This window comes from Cyrtonyx montezumae, unplaced genomic scaffold (assembly GCF_038088225.1).
Source record: "Cyrtonyx montezumae isolate F1298 unplaced genomic scaffold, pur_monq_1.0 scaffold_12, whole genome shotgun sequence".
Lineage (NCBI taxonomy): Eukaryota > Metazoa > Chordata > Aves > Galliformes > Odontophoridae > Cyrtonyx > Cyrtonyx montezumae.
In genome coordinates this window covers 5,025,678-5,047,400 of record NW_027071848.1, presented here as the reverse complement: position 1 = coordinate 5,047,400, position 21,723 = coordinate 5,025,678, and the positions used below count along the sequence as shown (strand labels likewise).

Below are 21,723 nucleotides of genomic sequence, written 5' to 3'. Positions count from 1 at the left end.
CCTCTCCAATTGCAGTAAGACACAATTTCTGCTCCCTCATTCTCTGTGCCCTTATGACAAATTACACCAGCTAAGGGCAGAGATCTCCGAAATTCAATCCCATTGAACACAGGGGAGTTTGGCATCAACATGAACAGTACTGCCCTTTAATCCATTGTATATACCACCAGTAAGGACTGTCATCTAGCACAGCAAGGAAGGCATCAAGCCTAGAACAGGAACTCTACCCTAAGGCACAGCATTGGAAGAAAGCTGAAGGAGAAAGCCACACAGAGCAGGCAGCTCAATCCATGCATTTTGAGTGAAGGTTATCCGTGTGCTGCCAACTTTTCTTGTGGGCACAAGCATCAGCAAGTGCTGCAACACAGATGAGGAAGCAGGAGTGGAACACTGACAGCATGCACGATGAGGCCTGGCCCTGCTCCCTGCAAAGCCAACAGAGGTATCATGGCCACAGTTGGTGGAGTACCACTTCAGTGCTGGTGCCTGGCCTTTTTAATCCACTGCTTCATGTAGTGGACTTCCAAAGCCCGAGCTTGTTGCACAGATTTGGGATCACAAGGGTTGCGGCTACGTAGGTCCAGGTGATGAGCTCCATCTGGGATCACGATGGCCACGAGGGAATCAGTGATGTTCTGGGTCACCCCACCTGCAGACCACGGATCCAGGCCGCCATTACTGTAAGGAATTAATGCTCTGTTAGGGCTCCCACAGTGAGGCTGCAGTTCACATCAACATATCCACACTGACTTCCAACCAGCTGGCAGATGTATGACAGAGAAAGTCCTCTATTCTGCCTCTATGCCTTGTGCCCACCTCCCATCAGATGGGCCCCTCTCAGTGGTTACAACCACAAAAGGAAACATTAGAGACTGGCTTCTGTAAGTCAGTGAAAGTTTCTAGAAGGATCTAAGGACTGAAAACACCTTGGGACAGAGACACATGCTAGAAAAAGAATCGAAACACACAGCAACACCAGAAATCGCAGACAGTAACAAGTGAAAAAGTATAGAAATAACAGTGAAAAAGTCTGATGGAAACTATGATTTCATTTGTTCCTCCACTAAAAAAAAAGAAAAAACCCCAAACCAACACTAAATGTCTTCAATCTCCACAGCTCTTAATTTTCAGTGGTTTAAAATATGACTGCAAGGGAGAGGAACGTTTTGCATCTGGAAGACAAAAAGCACACAAAGCTGCCCAATAAGCAAAAAGCATTTGATTTAAAAGGTCATCTGAATCAGCAGAGCACCTTGGCAACAGGGGGATGAGTTGCTGAGAGACTCAAGATGTACGTGGACTCGGATCTTTGGCTCCCAGTCACATGGAAACTAAGCATGCCACGAGGAAACAACAATCCCTGGCTTTTCTGGGAGCTGCTGGCTGCATCCTCTGCAGCTCCTGCCAAATGACGGCACCAGAGGCACGGACACAGTTTGAGAAGTGAGAGCTGCCCAGGAGAGGCAGGACAGAGCACCACCACCAAGTGTCCTAAGGCTTAGAGTCTTTCAGAAGAAGGTAACTGAGTGCCAACAGAAATGGATTATTCCTACACTAAAGCTAAGCAAGCACACGAGGAAGCAGTTGCTCAACTGACAGAACAGCTTGCAGATGCAAATGGAACTAGAAAAAAGTTGACAAATTTCTTTCCTGCAGTAGTCAAGCAAGTAGGACTTCAGAACAAGCTATCTCAATGTATAGTATCAGTACTAGTCCTGAGTTTAATTCATCACACTTTCCTGACAGCACAAATAGGGTCCTGCCTATCCCACAAGCAGTTTCCTTCCCTAACGTGTCTTTAGAGCCTCTTCAGTTCTCCAGCTGTACCCAGAACACAAGAGGCTTCTGCATACTCTCAGCAAAACTGTGCATGCTTTTCTAACATGCCCATCCTCTGTAGTTGCTCTGGTCTGTTTTCTTTTATTCCTTCCCCCCCCCCCCCCCCTCCAGTGATGCCTTCTTCTGCAGATAGCTCCAGTATCTCTCAATATAGAGCCTTCACTGTCAGCCTCCCCCTGCCACCCAGACCTGGATAGATGGGTACCTCAGCTCGGAACCTGAAACCCCCAGGTATGATCCACCCAGCTTAATTCGACACCTCTTAGAAGGTGCCTGAGTGGTCCAACGTAACATGGATCTGCAGAGTGATGTGCTGCTTGCAGAGGGAGGAACAGCAACGAACACTGAGTACACTGGCCAAATCACAGCTGGGTAAACCCACCCTGTGGTGGTTCTGTTTAGATGCAGTATTCTTCCCCTCCTGTGCACAAGTGTTGTGCAAGTTCCTCAACACTAAGCTTCTCAACCCACAGGGAGCCACATCCCCCAGCAGACATAGGGATATTTTTTATTAAGTGCTCTGGTGTTTGAGGATAAAGAGCTCTTCTATAAAACATACAGCATTGACAATGTGTTCGTTTGCAGAGAGGCAACCCAGCCTGAACACAAAGCTTTGTGTGTACAGCACTACTTCACTCATGCAGTTGCTTTCAAGCTTTTCTCATTTCCATCTCCTTCAGTAGGCAAAAATTCTTAAACAATTCTTTAGATTTGTTTGCTCGTTTATCACTTACAAAACCAATTTCTACTGAACAGATCTGTGAAACCTTGGAAATCAGCAACACCACAAAAATGAAGTTAGATCAACTTTTTCTTTTTTTTTGTTTTAAGGGAAAGCTTTCCAAAAAGGGTGGACTTTCTCACTCTGGAGCACATATCCTGCTGGGACAGAAACAGCAAGAGACAAATGAAAAGAAATGAACAGGCTTTTGGAGCCAAATGAACCAAAGTTAACAGCTGAACTCCCAATTCAAGACAACTTTCACTTTAAAATAAGACAACAGTTTACTACGTCCAAGACATTAATTCTAATTTTTAAGTGTTGTTTTTGTTGGGTTTTTTTCCTCCCTGAAAAGGCCTTGCACAATGTGAACTGCACAGAGCAGTATATCCAAGGGATGCCTGCCACAGGCAGTGAGTACAGAATCACAGCTCCTGAGGGCACAGGTTTCAGCTGGGTTTATTGAACATCTCTGTACCACGTAAGATCCTTATAAACAGCCAAGTGTTGAGCTAGAATCCCTTCACAGCACAAGTACAGATAGAGGAACCTCACTTTATTGAAAGCTGAGCAGAGTTTGAAATAAAGGAATAAGAAAATACTGAATAGCAAGAAGCATGAACAATTCTGTAGTATACTGAAACACTTTTACATTTTGTTCATGTACAAAGTTGTGTTAGATGAACTTGTGTTATATTACTTGTATGCCTTCCCACAAAAGGAACAGTTTTTTACATTGGGACCTTACATGATGTTGGTGAAATTTGCTTATCTGTCACTAAAAGACAGCAGTAACTAGAAGTGAAAGCTCCCTGATTTTTTTTTTTAATCAAAATTAAAGAGGAACATCACACTAGCACTCCACAGGGCTGTCACACAGCACAATAATTCTAGTGATCAAGATCCTGTGTTACAGCTAGAACTTTAGACTTTCATGTGGAAGATACAATACTTAGGCTTCTTAAAAGCTACAGATTTACCAGTATGGGAAACCTGGACTTGGGTCATAAGATAAGAAGGAATCCACAGGGGAAGAAAGTCACATTTGACAGAACCCAATTTATTCAGCTGGAACACTGCAAACAGAACACTAACAGACTAACCCAGTAAAAGACAACTCAAGCAAGGCTCACCTGAAGATGATGTTGCTGTGTGAACTGATGTTTTTCCCTCCATACATAGAAAGAATCCAAGAGGGGCGAGGCCTCACTCCCCACAACTTGAAACATTCATCTGAAAGTGCCTCAAAGTCCCATTTCTGAGGCTCAAACATATCATGGACTCCATCTGTGCACATGGGCATCACCATCTCAGTGCAGACCTGAGAGAACAGAGCAACAAGACGTGTTAATGACAGACTGTCCAAGAGCTATTTGTGCAGTACTAAAATAAAGAGGCTCACACAGGATTTAATTGGCAATTACCATCAAGCTATCTCAACACATATCAAGTAAAAGCTTCATCTTTTATGCAAAAACATTTCCTGACCTTAGAAAAATAGTTTTAGCCTGGAAGCCAATGTAGCTCCCACTGTGGCAATTAACTCTAATTCCTGTTTACCTGTCTTCAAAAGTTCATAGGGTTTATGATTAAAAAAAAGTGCATAAGAAAGTGTTCAAGTTCTAAGCCAGACAGAAAAAGAGATATAGCTTGGGCTTTTGTTTTCTGATGTTCTCCAAACATGGATCATAAATGACACTGTCTATTAAATATTGTTACAATCCCTTTCATTTTCCCTGTTTTTGAAGAACGAGGTTTAAAGCAATATACAAACAGAAGGGTCTTTACTGGTGCTTACACAGCTTCATCGATTTATATCTGGTCCGATACCTTAACAGCTATGTGAATTCTCTTCTCCTCTAGCCCATAAAGAACTTAAGTTGCATTTCTAAGAGGACAGAACACACACCTGATAGTACCAACCCAACTGGCCCAGATTCTTTGTTGCAGTCTCAGACATGTCAAAGCAGGAGGCTTCTCCTGTGTAGTTGTAGTAGATGTTTATTGCCTGGAAAACGTTCTGCAGCAACAATTTGTCAGGGAGACTGGGGTCCTTTAAGAACTTGCAGACTTCCTGCAACGAAGAGGAGAGATAGGAGTCTAAATCTGCAAGAAACACACAATACCTAATGGGAAATCATTTTCTTTTCAGAGTAAATTCAAAATACTATCAGAATCCTTTTCTGTTATTATATACCCTGAGCATCATCATTAAAGAGCATTCCATTTGTACAGCCTACGCCATTACAAAGAACCTGAAACTTTACAATTCCTGATTAAAATTCTTGGCTCTTGATGTAACCTGTGGCAGTTAGTCAAACCAAGAGAGAAAGAGTTAAACCAGGTGGAAATGACTTTAAAAGCCCAGGCTTTAATCACTCCTCCAAGGCACCAGTCCTTGATTACCCGTATAGGCCACGCTGGTAGAGGCTGTAAGAAGTCAGCTTTATAGGGATAGTCCACCATAGCCAAATCTATCCACGTTTCACTCAGCCAACTTTTCAACATAGCGGCATCCTGAGGACTTCTCAATGGGCTGCACAAATGAAACGTCCTGGAAAGCCACTGCAAACCTGCATCTTTAACACAAAAAGAAAAAATGTATAAATACAGTTAATATGTCTGTGTCATTATCACATAGTGAAATATTTAGTAGCAGCACAACTGACCTTAGTGTAGCTGATTTGGGAATTTATCTCACATACAAGTATGTGGGATACAAGAGCAGATTGAAATTTAGTCCACATTGCTAAATTGATGGGAAATGCAACCTGAATACTATACTTATGGATCTGCAAAGACTGACAGGACATTTGACTTTTTTTTTTTTTAAATAAGAAGCAGTTATCTACCAACAAATGAAAAACTTCAATCCAGCTAGCTCAAAATAGAACGTATAAAAGTGACCTCAGAATTCTTGTTTTTGCTTTATTTTATCTCTCCAGTTCAGCCTTCCTGATGTGAATTGGCCAACTCATCCTACCAGTTTTTACTTATTTTTAAGAAGAAAAAAAAAAAAGACTGTCAGCACATTTGATCTTGATTGTTTACCTCTGGATTCCAAATCCAACCACGTGCAGATAAAGCACATGCTTCAATAAAACAAGCACTTACAAAAATAATGCTGAACACATCCAAGAATTAATTTAATTAATTAAAAAAGAAAAACTAACCACCAGCAACAATACATCTCCACGTTAAAGGAGTGATGCAACAACACTAATTGAAGATATCATAACATAATCCTAAACATGACAGCCATTTGAAGGCACAGTGGTAAAGTCTTACCTGTTGAAGAAAGGTGGTTAATTGCGTTCCAGGAATTCCGGATGCTTTCTGAGCAGCCAGTCCCACTCCTTTTGAAATCATTAGTTACTAAGGTAAAGTAAGCACCACAGGGAACCAAATCACCAAACTGCCAGATTGGGGCAGAGGCTGCCAGTGCTCTGCAAATGAATACAAAACCAAGACTGCTTGGAGAAAAACATGTATTCTGAACCCCTGCGATGTGATTATCTGCCCTCTGGGCAATACTTCTGCCACAGCCACTATTTAAGCAGCATTTATAATTCAACCCATCCCTAGCTAAGCTAACCCATAATGTTGCAGAACTCCTCTGTAGGTCTGCATGCAAAGGCTGTTGAAAATTACAAGTCTTGGACGCTAGTGCAAAGACATCAGTAAATACATCAAGTGGAAATTCTGACAAATAGTAAAGTGAGCTAAGTATCATCTAGCAACTAATCCTCTCACTAAACACTTGCAAAATCATCTGAAGACAGCGTTTACACAGAACTACTCCCTAGCAGGCAACAGTAACGGAATTACTACTGTTTATCCTACAGAGGAAACAAGGCACTGAAGAGATCAAAAACTTGCCTCCTGTCCCAAGGAGGTGCAGAGACAATGTTTCAAACTATTGGCTTAAAAAAAACCCAACACGAAATAAGACATCTGTGAAAGTGTAGGTTATCCAGTACCTGCTCACCGACAGTCACCTTTGAGGTAGACAGTATCTCTTCCCAAATTCCAAGTGCTTTAGTTTGTCCTCCCAATAGTGAAGAAATGAAGCCAGTTTGAATTACAGTATACTGTAACAGTGATAGCACAGAGGTGACAGCAGAACAGTAAACTCACCCAACTACCACATGGGGGTATTTCATCCGAAACCAGGCTGCCAGCATGCCCCCATAAGACCCTCCAATGGCTATGACAGGACTGTGATGGGCTCCTGCAATGGTCTCCTTTAAGTACTCAATTAGTACTGCAAAGTCTGCCAGAGCTTGTTCTGAGGTCAGGTAATTCAGATGCTTGGAATCCTGAGATAGAGAACACAGGAGCATTTTATACAGCAGTATCTGTCTTCTCTCCCCAGACTACACATTGAGTTATGAAATTGTGCCTGACAAACTGAGTAATCTTTTCAGTGTCCTTTCAGGTGCTAGAAAATCCTAGATTTTATTAAAATTTATAACTAGTAGTTACAAAAATAGGATAGTAATTTATTTCTAGCATATCTTACTCAGCCAAAAAGTTACTGCACTGACAAGAATAAGCAGATTTTTTTTTTTTTGTTTTTATAGAACACATCCAAAGAAGAAAGTAAAGACAACACTTACACTGAAAGATTCATTTCCAAAGGGCAAGGATTCTCCATAATATCTATGTTCAGCAAATACTAACATGGCATTAAGTTCTTCAGCCACATCCCACATAAAACCCTGGTTGGAGAAAAACAGACATTGACAGTGACTGACTCGCCTTGTTTAAAAGTCTCTACTTCTAATCTATTGCACCTTGAATTTTGGTCTTCGATTAGGAAGACATCACAATCAAATACAACCAAAAAGACAGACTGCAATTTGGTTTTAACGTATCACTGAAGTTGTGGAAAGGGGCAGACAGCTCACCAGCCGCCAGAACAAAGTACATAAGTAATCCTTGGATACTTCAGGCCCTGCTCCTGTTGAACCACTGGATTTTATACTGAAGTAGGAGAAAAATACCCACACTCCCTTCTGCATGCCCAGGGAAGTGGTGGAATCACCATCTCTGGAGGTGTTCAAGTGATGTTTAGATGTTGTACTGAGGGATATGGTTTAGTGGAGAAATATTGGTGACAGGTGGACATTTGGACTGGATGACCTTGGAGGTCTTTTCCAGCCTTAGTGATTCTACTATTTATCAGGGAAGTAAAAACTTCCAAGGATTTAGTGAGGGAACAAGCATCTATTCTTAATTACTATGCACCTTCATTTCACTTAATATTTTTCTTAAATTTTCTTAGAGGAAAACAAAACAAAGCAATCAATCTCCCTCATTTTACTCAGAAGCATTGTAAATAATGGGATTGATATTGTTTGGCCCAAATTCTTTCATCCTTAGCTTCAGACATCATAGAGAGTTTCCTCAAGTTTTCTTCTCGACTCAAGGAAGTTAATGCAAGAGCTTCCCTTTAACTTCTGTGGACTTCAAACAGGACCTTGAATCCCTTAAAACCTTTCCTATGCTTTTTCAGCTTACTTTTTCTCCAGAAGCTTTCATAACCACTATCGTAAAGTTCTCTTTAGATGACTGATGGCCTCTTGTTATTTTTCAGTAGGTCACTGCTGGAAGGAAGGGCTGTAACTTAAAAATCAAGGACCTGCTTTGTACATACTGTGTTGTTGCAGAACCACGTGATGTCTCCTTCATTGCCTGTATAAAACAGTATTGGCCCATTGTCTTTCTTCCAGTGCTGATCTGCTATCAGATATCGCTGTTGGAATGTAAGATTTTCATCAAACCCGAAGTGATCGATCTGCCAAAATAAGGGATAACACCCATTTCAGAAGGAGAGAATTGATCAGTGCAAGTGCTGACAGTCACTTTCAGAGGGGAAATAAAGAAAAGGAAGAGTTTCACAAGGATAAAGGACAAATTTATATTCTCAGATTGTTCTGGAAGGAAGAGGCCCACCCAAGCTTTTACTAAACAGCAGAGCTACGCTGTCTAATTTCCACATATTCCCAAATCAACACTACTTTTAGTCATCAGCTGAAGATGATCTCTACTTTCCCAAATTTGACTTCCATCAGCAGAAAGCATCGTTCCTTCCCTTTCATACTGCTGCCTGTGGTAACAGCCTGACATCTGCTGGCTTGAAATCTCTGCCCAGCCACCTGCCTTCATACTGATAACTCTGCCAAACCTCAAATGCTCACAGAACCACATCTCATTTGGAGAGCACCTTCAAGTTAGTGTTAAAAAGCAAGACACGCACAAATCCAAGCACTTATTCCCCTTGGCAGCTCAGGAAGGGCTGCCCAACTCCTGACCAGCAGGATCCAGCCACCCCACACCACATATTGGTGCATGCTTTGGGACAGAGAGCACAGAAATTCACAATACACACTGCTGCAAAGTGTATTTTCCCCACTCTGAAAGTTAAGGAAGAACCTTGGTGAGCCTGAAGCAAGAGGACAGCTGTGCTACAGCCCAGTGCCTTACCACTGCATTGCCTTGACACAAGGGACAGATGCCTCATCCTAAATAAGCTAACTTCATGACTGCTGCCAGACTGAAATACAGCTAAGTTACACATGTGTTTTTTTTCCTGTGCTTTACAGTTTGCTACTTACACATGTAAGTACATGGTAATGTTATCATGGACACCCTTTAAGGTCGATTCACTGAATTCCAGTACTAACAACATACACTGAGCTTATTTTACGCCAGCAACTCACCTGCTCCCTTTTTGTTTGCACAGTTACTGTTAATTTTAAGTTCACTTTCTACATCAGCCATATTCAAGAGTGATTTGTAGATCAGACAAACAAGCTCAGTCAAGTGAAAATCTTTGATCCTAAGACCTTGAGGCAATTAAAGAGTGATTCAATAAGACTGATCTAGCAAATAAATGAAGTTTAATAAACTCCAACAGTATTATGAAGTACAACTAGATGTGAGGAAGAAATTCTTTACTGTGAGGGTGGTGAGACACTGGCACAGGTTGCCCAGTGAGGCTGTGAATGCCCCCTCCCTGGAAGTATTCAAGGCCAGGCTGGATGTGGCTGTGAGCATTCTGGTCCAGAGGGAGGTGTCCCTGCCTACAGTGGGGGGTTGGAACTAGATATCTTCAAGGTCTCTTCCTCTGTGACTCTAGATAGTTAAAAAAAAAAATCACATCAGAAAAATAGGCTTAGCAGTCCGATCTGCTTTTTATGGGATCATCTAAAATTACACATCTTGCCTTAAAGCTTGATTCTCCATCCTTCCTGCCTGAAACCAGAGTACAAACTACAAGGCTAGACAAACCATATCAGATTTCCTGACTTGCAATATTAGCTTCAGTGCAGGCAGCTTAGTGAAAAAAAAAACAGACAAATGGAAGAGAAAAAACAGCAGATGGAGCTGTCGTGCAGCCACAGCACTGCTCAGGGATGCCTGCTCTCACTCAGCAGGTCATTTCTCTCCCTATCCTGTATCAAATGCAAATATGTCAAACTCCATGTAAACTGTACATGACACACAGGCTAACACCCAGACTACATCAGATTTTATTAAAAAAATCGAACCAGAAGATTTCTTTTCCACTCCTCAGCAATGAGAGTAAGACAAAAGTGCTGACTTGTGCAACCAAGCTCAATTAGGTAGAACAGAACATACGAAGACAAGCACATTAAACTGCTTTGTTTTGTTGGGGTTTTTTTCCATCTTTCTCCCCCTATGTACAATACTTAATGCTGGTTAACACTAACAGTGGTTAAGGTATTAACATACATGAGGGTTACTTTTAATTTCTCTAAACCAGATTCTGATAACAGACTTCCAGTAGAGAAAGGAAGAACACTGGAAGCAAGAAGTCACAAATAAATTTAAGGCAAGCTTCTGTCACCTGCAATATGTGGGAGAAGAATATTTTGGTGAGCAACAAGAGAATTTCATTTCCACATATGGAAGTTCCAGGAATGCAGTTAAAAAGAAATCACCATATTTCTTCCCAGCATCTTGCAAAGCACTTGGGGAAGATAAACATATACACAACACACAGTGAAATGGGTGCAACCTGGAGCCAGCTGCCCCTTGAGCAAAGTGCGGCCACAGCTGCTGAGAACTGCACTCACTGAGGTTTATTAAAAACACAGGTTTATTAAAATCACAGCCACTCAGGCCACTCTGTCCCAGAGCTCCAGACTGAAGGCTTGAGCCAGCAGCTTTGATGTTTCAGCTCAAACAAGCTTCCTCCAGCACATCTCATCTGCTCAGGATGAGGAGCCATATCCAGTTTGTTCCACCTCTCTGCCATCTGCTCAAAGGACATGGCACAGCTCTCTGACCTTACCTTGGATGTGCACGTGTCCTGTGCTTATGCAGACCTCTCAAAGAGGACTACTTCTTAAAAAAAGCTTTTTTGTTTTGTTCTAAATGGACTTTCCAAAACAAGACATGCTGCTACTCACACATCCTCCAGGGAAGAGGAAAAAAGGCACAGCAGATGTTCAATAGTTGTCATACAGATGTTTGCTTAATATACTCTGAAAGTATTCTGAGCCTGTGGTATCGAGTGAAATGTAATGGCAAAACAGGACACGTGGGCTACAACTCACTTCCTTCTCAACAGCACCTTAAGGTCATTAATGACTAGAGAGATGTGAGAGCAAAATCAGAGTGGCTTGGGTTGGAGGGGAACACAATCACCACCTAGTTCCAATGCCACTGCTGTGAGCTAGTTGCCCCCCAGGGCCCCATCCAACCCAGCCCTGAGCACTTCCAGGGATGGGGCACCACAGCTTCTCAGGGCAACCTGTGCCAGGGCCTCACTGTCCTGTGAGCAAAGAATTTCTTCCTAACACATAACATAAATCTCCCCTTTCCATTTAAAGCCATTCCCCCTTGTCCTACTGCTATCAGAGCACACAGAACTGTGGCCAGCAGATCAGGGGAGGTGATTCTCCCCCTCTACTCTGCCCTGGTGAGGCCACATTTAGAATACTGTGTCCAGTTCTTGGCACCCCAGTTCAAAAAAGACAGACGTCTCCTGGAAGGAGTCCAGCAGAGGGCCACAAAGATGAAGAAGGGCCTGGAGCATCTCCTGTATAAGGCTGAGTAACCTGGGTCTGTTCAGCCAGGGGAAAAGAAGAGTGAAGGGGAACTGATTAATGTTTATAAATATCTAAAGGGAAGCGGGAAGCAAACAGACGAGGCCAGGCTCTTCTAGATGGTGTGTAGTGATAGGACAAGGAGCAAAACTTGAACATAAGAAATTCCATACAAACTTCTTTAAAGCAAGGGTGACAGAGCACCCAGAGAGGTTGTGCAGGATCCTCCTCTGGAGATACTCAAGACCTGTCCAGACACCTACCTGTGTAACCTATAGTGGGGAACTTCCTTTGCAGGGGGTTTGGACTCGAGGTGCTTTCCAATTCCTGCAATTGTCTTATTCCTCCAACTCTTGCTTATAAGCTCCCTTCAAGTAGCAGAAGGCCATGATGAGGTCTCCCTGGAGCCTTCTCTTCTCCAGAAGAAACAAGCTCAGTTACCCCAGCTTTCCATATAGGAGAGGTGCTCCAGCCCCCCCAGACATCTCTGTGGCCCTAAAGAAAAAGCTCAGGCTCTTTCTTTAGGGAAAAAGGGACCATTATTTGTAGAGTAGCATCTAACAAAGAGCATTTAACATTACCGAAGATGGAAAATATATACCCTGATGGTTTTACGCTTCTGAGACTCTGGTGAGTATTCAAGCAAAGCCTTCCTGTCATGCCTCACTTCAATTTTCTACGCGATAGAGTTACTTCTCCAAATTTAGATGTGTCATCTGAAACTGAGTCAGTTGTTTCACTGGTGTAAAGCCAGAGGATTAAGAGGCACACTCCACTCTCCAAGTGTTGATGGAGTTGTTTTGAGTGCTCATCCTGTCTGAATGATTTCCTGAGGACAGGAAGATGCAGGATAGGCTGAGGATATCCTCCTGTACGAACAGCAGCAAGCATCAGCCTCCCTGGGATTTCACCATCGTGTTGCTATGCTCAGCTTCACTCCTGGCAGGATGGGGGACTCCTGGCAGGATGGGGGACTCCTGGCTTTGTTTCTTCTTAGCATCTGAGATGCAGGAATCAAAGGTGGAAGTTCAAGAAAGCAGAGACTGCCCTGCCATCTTGTACAGTTATATTCAAGGAAATCCAAAGTTTTGCTGCAAGAGCTGTGATGTGCAATTAAATATCCAAGCTCCTAAAAACCATTGCAGCAGTAGAGTACCACTAGAAATACACACACTACCTCTTTAGGGCTGCATGCAAGCAAAAACAAAACTAAATAGAACATTAAAATATTGGTCTCCCCTATACCATTCTTATTGCTTTACTTCCTCTTATTGTAAATGTTTGTGTAGTACATCCCTTGAGTTTCATCTCAGACATGGGTTTCTCAGATTGCCCTAACAAGCTTAAAAAAAAAAAAAAACACATTAGCTCTGCTTTATTTTTTCCACTTTAAAAACATAGAATGAGATGTTCCATGAAGTGCTCACCAGTTGAATTCTGCATCCTCTGCTCCATAGGCTGCTATTTGTGTAAGGGACACCTGAGACTGAAGATCAGCACCAGACCTGACATACTTAATCAACTGATGCTCTCCGTGGAAGAGCTCAGTGATGGAAACTGCACTCTCTTACATCAGGCTACACTGACCCACTAACTTCAAAATAAAACAAATTGGAATTCAGAGACAATCTCGGCATCACTGCAATCTTCTATACTTCCCATAATTCAGAGGTTTTATAACAATTTAGGTTTTTGTCACTAGATCTAATTTATCTTTTCCATTTAATAAAAACATGCAGATGTAATACACAAGCTTTTTGTCTATGGATTCCAACCATTTTATTAGTTGTGATGTAGAAAAAACAGCAGTTTTTCAGCTGCTGGAGCTTGCTCCCAGCTGAGCAAAGCCAGATTTGCATTGGGAGTTTCAAAATCCTTGTAATGGAAGGATCTCCCCCATTGTGACTCTGTCCTTGTGAACGCACTGCCCTTTGACTCCAGTCACGCTTTGTGTATTTTACTGAAGCTTCTTTTGCCCTGCAGGAACCATGTCATCTGCTCTAGGGAGGTTGAAACCACATAAGGAAGTCTGCTTTTGGCACTCATTTATCACTTCAGTGATTAAAAAGCAGTGATGAGGAAAGCTTCAGACAGGAACTCTACCCCTGCCCAGTGACACACAGCTTGGACGAAGCACTTAGATGAAAAAGACCAAGGAACACTTAAACAGCTACAGGATATGCTGTAGGAAAGCACCAGGCTGCTCAGGTCAGCCCTCATTAGAAATAAACCATTCCTAAACAGGTTATTTTTATTTCAGAAACCAAAGCAACTACAGAGATCACAAACAAATGAGTTTCTACTTCCACAAACAATCAGTAGCATCACACCACAGCTGAAACTCCAGGTGCTCCCCACCAGGAAGAACTCCACAAATCATTTAGGCTTCAACTACTTAGGTGCAGAACCTTCCAGCAATCACAGGATGCTATCCAAGAGGACAACCCAAGAGGTTTCATGCCCTCCCCACATTTTCAGCCCCACACTCCAGGGTGGCAAAGTTGCAGCTTTGGAGGGAATGTGTGAGCAAAACAGCTGATGAGAACCACTGCAACCACCTTACCTGCCTGCTCCCCTTAACCCTGCAACCCTGCTCTCAGCTCAAAGCAGCAGAGCTCTTGTGTTGCAGAAAATTAATCAGCTACACAAATTTAGAACAAATAAGCAATCCACTCACCTAGAGCTGACACCATTGATGCTTCTAGTCAAGGCACTATTATCCTGGCCAAATTCTTCACAGGGACAGGGTACAGAGTAAGGAGCACAGAACAAACAGGTCCAAGCTCCATCGCCCAAAGCATAAAGCTGAAATGCACCAACGTGCACAGTGCCAGCAGAGCTGAAGTCACTCCTGTGAAAGGTCTCTCAGATCCATAACTGCCACAGCAAGTTATATGTAACTTTTTCCATCTGCCTTTCAGACTAACCTGGAGGATTAACTTTAGGAGGAAAGAAAAATATCTACACATCCTTTTGATGCATCATAGGTTAATCAGTATAAAACACATATTCCAGTTCTGCTCATGGTGTCCTACAGCTCCAAATGCAACTAAAAAAATTTCTTAAAAAACAAATCTTCCAAAATAAATTAGAGATAACATTTTTGATTTGGTTGAATTAATCTCTACTCCTCTCCAGAAAGGTCAAGAACCTAAGCCGCCACTGTCTGAGAGGTTCACCTCAAGGTGCATCTTACTTCCCACACTTCCAAAGCTGCAAGGAAACTTGCTCTCCTATTAGTCTCTGAGCTGCAGCTCAATCACTACTGTGTAGTATTTTCTACAGCAAATCCCACACTACCCAGGGGATCCACAGAAAAACTTAGATGAGGAGCACATAAGCAGAAAAACTACTGTTCTCCATCCAGCCCTTCTTCTAATTATACAAAACACTGACCAAAAAACCCCCATAAAACACTGAGCTGCTACCATTCACTGAATTAAAAGGCCTTGAACAGCTCCAACTGAGACCAGTGAGGTGTTAGGGATTTTACACTTGCCACTGTGGATCATTTCTTTAATAACTACCAATTCTGTTGAGCACCTGTGAGCAAGGGGAAGAAGAAATACTCTGGAAAGCAATGCTTGAAAGCTGCAGTTAGTCATAGAGCATTTTTGCAATAGCAACAGTATCAGGCAGCAATTACTCCTCTAACAAGTTTGCAACACATCTGAGCACTGCGGGGCAACTTTGTGAGCGCTGGGCTCCCAGACACTGGGAGGTGGAAAGATGGGCAGCATTCAGGGAATTAACACCTTTTGGTCTCCGCAGGTAAAAAGGTATTTACCAATTGCTCTGCTGTAAAGCAGAAACATCCAGGTCTGCTCCAGTGGCTGAGAGGCAAACACATGGATACACAATGGGTCTTGATTCCAGTGCATCCAGTTATCTCCCAGAATGGAATACATTTTTCTACTCATGGCAAAGCCAGCATTTTCCTTTCTAAATAGAGACCCTTAGATTTTAATTCAAGAACACATCTCTATTTACATTTCATTTTTCCCGTCTTCCCACTTAAAACCAGGCTGGAACATGGTTACAAACTACTCTGTTTGGCACAGGTGGAACCACTCCACAGACGTTTTCAGAAAGCTATTTGCCATTAGCTTGTAGGACAGCAGCCACTGCTTAAGAGCTATAGTAAATCCATATTTCATCCCTCATAAGTGTGACTCAAAGGACTGAAAACTACAATTGTAGGTGGACAGGCATTTGTCAGAGCAGCCCGTGGTTTTGAGCAGTTTTGTGGAAGAACTCATGTTCAGGAAGTCAGGCAACAAGGAAAAACAAGCTGCTGGTTTGAGGCATAAATCAAAAGATGTGTTAGTGCTCGTTCTGCTTTCACCCACTTGCTTGAGTTCAGTCTGGCCTCAGTCCAAGTCCTGGGGAGTCAGAGGGCCTAATACCCATCACTTTCTGTTCCTGTTGTCTTAACAGGAAGTTACTGCATGGAAATTGCCATCTACAAACACCTCTTCTACACACTCGATCCCTTTGCGGATGCTTTTAGAAAGCTACCAGGTCCTTTACTCGATTCACAGTGCAAGAAGATGTACTCCCTTTGGAAGCAGAATCAGTTCACCAGAAATGAAAGAAGCACTGAGTGTGTCCCTATGGACAGGGAGAGGCAGAAGGCCTGGCAGGTACCTGAGCTCCCTGCACACTTGCATCCCACACATCCAGGCCTTTCAGTGAACACCTCTTGTCTGGAGTTTCTTCCCAGGCCTTACTCCACAAACACCTTTTCAGAAGGGCTGAACCAACTCCAGAAGTCAGCACTTTATTTCTTTACTAAAAAAAAAAAAAAAGGACTGACATATCTTTCAGGGTCCCACTTTTCAATGGTTAAAGCTCAAGATAAAAATGCTTATTTTCAGAGAGGGCAGCAACCAATGCTTTTTGTAGCCCTTCGTATGAACTGCTCACTTGGCTGAAGAGACTGCAAGTTGTGAGGAAATTAAGTGTTTCCTGCTTAATTTGAGCAGATTATGTCTGCATTGTGACCCCCAGATAAGTAGTGCATAAAAATAAAAATTCACTGACAAGCTCTAACAAGTACTTCCCTGTTTTCCTGTGCCCTGAATGAGTGCTATTGTTTCTGCTTATAGACCTGGTGTATAGCTTACAGCTCCCGTTTTAAATCACACTATGAAATCACAGAGTAAGAGCTGCCAAGTACTCTTGTACTACTTGATGAGTAAAACATATGTGCCAAGTAATTCTCCTCAAAAAACAATCATTAGCATCACTACTCTGAATACTGACACAGCCCCCTGGTACCAATTAAAAGTTATGTTAAAATCACTTGTTTTTTCCTTTACCAGAAGTTAAAAGTGCTATTGTGTTGTGTTGCCAGACGTGCCAAACAAACCTTTCTTACCATTCCCAACATCTGTTACTATTCTGAGACACCAACCTGAGTCACAACAGGCAGCCAAAAAGCTGCTAACCAGAATTAAAAGTGTTCATTTCAATCTGCTTTAATATCTTTAAGAAAATCTGAGTATCACAGTCGAGCGTGGGAGAACTCTAGGATTCACTGGCTTCCTCTAATTGCACTTCCCAAAAGAGTCTTCTCCCTTTTCTCTGAGAGGTACTTTCTCCCCTCTGTTGCACTCTGCCTCTGATTTTATTTGCTTGAAATTGGCACTCCTGTTTTTACAGGTTACAGTTTGCTAATTGTTTGTGCTTTCAATCAATGCTTACATTTTCCATGCCTCAAAACTTCAGTCTGTAACATAGGATGGGCCATTAAAGAAACCTGATATAGCCAGAAGAGATCCAACTGCATTAATTCTGCATTATGTGAAGAACTTTCTTTTACATATACACAACGTGAAACAGATATGTTTGAGCACAGATTTTACATGCATTTACTAGGCTATGAAATCTAAAAAGTGATTAAATGCTACCAAATCCAATCTTTTGGCAATGGCCACACTGTGGGCATGTCTTGCTTGAAAGAATCTGACTGGAGGAACAGACACAGAAATTTGCTGAGCACGTACAAAGAAAGTGTTGCTGAGTTGGTTTTTAGGCCAATTCATAGCTGCTTACAGAATAAGTGATGTGCACACAAAGTGGGATTGTGGAGAAGGGTCCACTGCGTTAAGTCTGACACAGCTTCAACTATCAAACAGAGTGAAAAGTGGACATGTGCACTCAGTTCTTGATTCTTGGTGAAATCAGGTTGGACAGGACAAGAGGGAAGGGCTCAAGTTTCCCCAGAGGAGATTTAGGTTGGGCATTAGGAAATGCAGGCTGCCCAAGGAAGTGGTAAAGTCACCATCACTAGAGGTGTTCAAGAAGCATTTGTGTATTGTATAAAAGGATATGGTTTAGTGGGGAAGTACTGGTGATAAACAGACATGGACCTGTTGGACTGGGTGGTCTTGAAAATCTTTTCCAACCTCAATGACTCTGTGATTCACTCCTCTAGAAGGACAGTTTAATCCCTGAGAAGCCTTTGAATTTCACTAAACTCAAGCAGTTGTCCACTCAGTACCACATTTACCACAACAGAAGTTCTCATACGTGGGTATGTGCACTGAAGAATCCAGAGGTACGAGTCAAGGCTCCCCAGAGGTCAGAAAAGCTGCCCGAGTCCAAACCTTCCCCATCATCCCATCATGAGATTATCTCTACTTGGAGGAGATAGCTCTCAAATGCTTCAGTGTCTTCCCAGTGACTGTTCATCGTGGTCACAGCCAGAGCTGCCAACAAAAGGGCCATTCAGATTGGCCTTCTGTCTGAAGCTCCACACATCTTACATCTCTGTTAAGTTCATTTAAAAATGGACTAATTTAATACACCAACCACAAGTTTGTGAGCAAGATACTCATAAGACTGCTCTCACCCAAAGAAGTCACACTAGCCTCAAAGCTGTACAGGAGATCAGCTTCCCCACTACAGATACAACTTGTTGACTGAAGATATGGGTGATGGCAGCCCCTCATCCAACAGCTGCACACCCATCTGTGACAGCATGAGGAATCTTTCTGTCAGGGTAATATCACTCATGCACTGGAGAAGCAGAGGCCTTAAAGGCACCAGTGAAAAATGTCCCACTCCAAAGACAAAATAATAAAGATCATTAAGGACACACAGGGCACACACAAAGATCCCAGTCACACTGACAGGCACTGCTTAATTTCTTCCTCCACATTCTAGACTTCAACCCTGTTGTTGGGATGCTGGACTCTTGGCATGGTAAACGAAGGAAGTCCAATGCAACAGTTAACTCTGAAGTGCTGACACTAAGCCTTCAAGCAATGCCAAAGGTCTTAATGCCAAGAAGTTCCACTTACACTGTGATCCTACATGAAAGCTTTCAGCTTCTGAAATCCTGTTCTCCAGAGTGCAACAGTAAGTAATTATTTACAGTGTTCAATGGGTAACTTCTTAAGCAACAGGATTCAAGCAAGCCACTATCTATATTTCACAAAGTTGTCTAGCGTGGAACTACTAAATATTTAAATAGTGTTCAGAAAGTGTTTTAAATATAAATAGGTGTAAGAAATGTTTCCTTTGTTACAGCACATTCTGCTGAACTGTCAGATTGTTTTTATAGTGCATGACTTTGTATAAGTAATTCAACTGAATTAAATTAAACTCAGCAACAGGAAAAACAAGAGGAAACTTCAGCTTCAGGAGAAACAGCAGCATAAAACAGGGGCAGATGATTCAACCCCTGAGCAACTTCAAAGTAAACAATTAAACATCAACAACTCTGAGAGGCAGCAAAGTATCATCACCCCTACTTAATACAGTAATCACAGCATTTATGTTCCATTACAGAATCATCATGCAATTATGAATTTCCAGCCCCAGCCTTCAGCTGTTGCCTGACCTATAGGTAGCACAGGTCCTCCAAGTTGTGCTACTGATAAGAAAGTCTTACATCCCACCCTGTGATTAGACTTCTTATGCTAGCGCTATGTCTTTCAAGTGACAGGCAACTGCATTCATATCTGACACAGGAATACACTAAAACAGAACCCAGAAATCAAGCCATGAATATACAGATGTCTCCAACCACATTCTGCAGTACCAAGCACTCGGACAAGAAAAGTGAAGACTCCATCCAGGATCTATCAGTAGGATCCCTCTTTCCCACAGTAGGTACTCACATACAGTATGATTCTGTTTGCAGTAAGGGAAGGAAACCTGGGAGAGACCGAAGGGAGCAAGACCTGCTATCATCTTTAAAACAAAGTCACTGACATTCGTCCTTCCCTTCTTTCAACATATATCTATCCATAAATCCACAGACCTCAAGCACACAGCAGTTCTGCGACTTTGTTGTCAGCTAGACAGCAACCAGGCTGCCTCTACCAGTACCTGGCGACAAAAAACAAGTGGCACCACAAGTGAATGGGGGTGAGAACAGAAGTGTGGCAGCACAGGGACAAAGGGCAGTTCAGATCACAGCACAGAATGACAATCGCCAATATTAGGGCAGCAATAGGTAACAACCAGCATGCTACAGTTATGTGTCATGCTTTAAGTTACAACACTACTACCAGACCACATATCAGTGATATCAATCCTGGCCAACACAGACTGCAGAAGGTATCTGCAGTATCAGAGAATCACAGAATCGTAGGGGTTGGAAGGAACCTCTAGAGATCATCGAGTCCAACCCCCTGCCAAAGCAGGTTCCCTACACCAGGTCACACAGGTAGGCATCCAGGTGGGTCTTGAATATCTCCAGAGAAGGAGATTCCACAACCCCCCTGTGCAGCTGTGCCAGTGCTCCGTCACCCTCACCATAAAGAAGTTCTTGCGCACATTCGTGCAGAATCTCCTGTGCTGCAGTTTCTGGCCGTTCCCCCTTGTCCTGTCTCCACACACTGCTGAAAAGTCTGGCCTCACCTCTTTGTCCCCCACACCTCAGATATTTATAAACCTGGATCAGGTCCCCTCTCAGTCTTCTTTTCTCAAGGCTAAACAGACCCAGTTCACTTAGCCTTTCTTCATAGGGGAGATCCTCCAGGCCCTTCACCATCTTTGTGGCCCTGCGCTGGACTCTTTCCAAGAGATCCCTGTCTTTTTTATACTGGGGAGCCCAGAACTGGGCACAGTACTCCAGATGAGGCCTCACCAGGGCAGAGTAGAGGGGAAGGATCACCTCCCTTGACCTGCTGGCCACACTCTTTTTAATGCGTCCCAAAATGCCATTGGCCCTCCTGGCCACCAGGGCACACTGCTGGCTCATGGTCAACCTGTTGTCCACCAGGACATCCAGGTCCCCCTCTGCAGAGCTCCTATCCAGCAGCTCATCCCCCAGCCTGTACTGGTGCATGCAATTATTCCTCCCTAAAGCTCTTGGTGAAAAAAATCCTGACATCTAACCTAAATACACTCTCTTCTAGATTAGAACTGATTCTCCCTTGCCCTATCACTATTCATCCATGTAAAAAGTTGTTTTCCTTTCTGTTTATATGCACCTCTCAAGTACTGCAAAGGCCACAATGAGGTCTCCCCTGAGCTTTCACTTCTCCACGCTGAAGAAACATCCACACTGAAGTCACCTCCTGTAAAATTAACAAGGGATGCTTTCTTCACATAACTGAATTAAACACTCACAGCAATCCTTACTTAGCCCAGGGGGGCGAGATTCAAAGCAAGGCCACAAGCCCCCAGCCAAAGGCAGACACAACTACAAGCGTCCCTTCCACATGCTTCCCAGTCAATATAATAATTACTTCCCCTAACGATGAGGCAGGGGATCAAGATGCAGACGCTCGCTGTACATGTCACAAGGAGCTGCTGATCGCTGTGGGGCGGGGAGGCGGGGCCCTACCTGCTGCGTGAGGTACCGCGTGAGGTACGGGGCGGGCAGCGGCGAGAGCCCCCGACGGCGGCGGGGGGCGAGGAGCGCGCCGAGAGAGCCGGCGAAGAGGAGGAGCAGGAGGAACCGCACACACAACATCTGTAGCATCGCCAGGCTGAACGGGGGCCGGCCGCCGGCCCGCAGCTTTATAGACGGCCCGCCCCTCGCCCGCCCGCCCGGCAGCCGGGGGAGGTGCCTCGCCCGAGCCCCGCACGGGGCGCTCTGAGGGGCGGCCCTGAGGGGGAGGG

General features: G+C 43.4%; 1 protein-coding gene across 1 annotated transcript; it reads right to left on the bottom strand.

Annotated features, from left to right (window-relative positions):
- Window positions 1-349: 349 nt before the first annotated feature.
- Window positions 350-21,570, bottom strand: PRCP (prolylcarboxypeptidase). Its single transcript, XM_065729941.1, has 9 exons — window positions 21,446-21,570; window positions 8,220-8,360; window positions 7,180-7,281; window positions 6,698-6,879; window positions 5,849-6,006; window positions 4,967-5,139; window positions 4,470-4,634; window positions 3,694-3,881; window positions 350-678 (listed from the first exon to the last, which is right to left on the bottom strand). The coding sequence occupies exons 3-9, from the start codon at window positions 7,273-7,275 to the stop codon at window positions 474-476; spliced, it is 1,167 nt and encodes a 388-aa protein (XP_065586013.1). The 5' UTR covers window positions 7,276-7,281; window positions 8,220-8,360; window positions 21,446-21,570; the 3' UTR covers window positions 350-473.
- Between the last annotated feature and the right edge of the window lie 153 nt (window positions 21,571-21,723).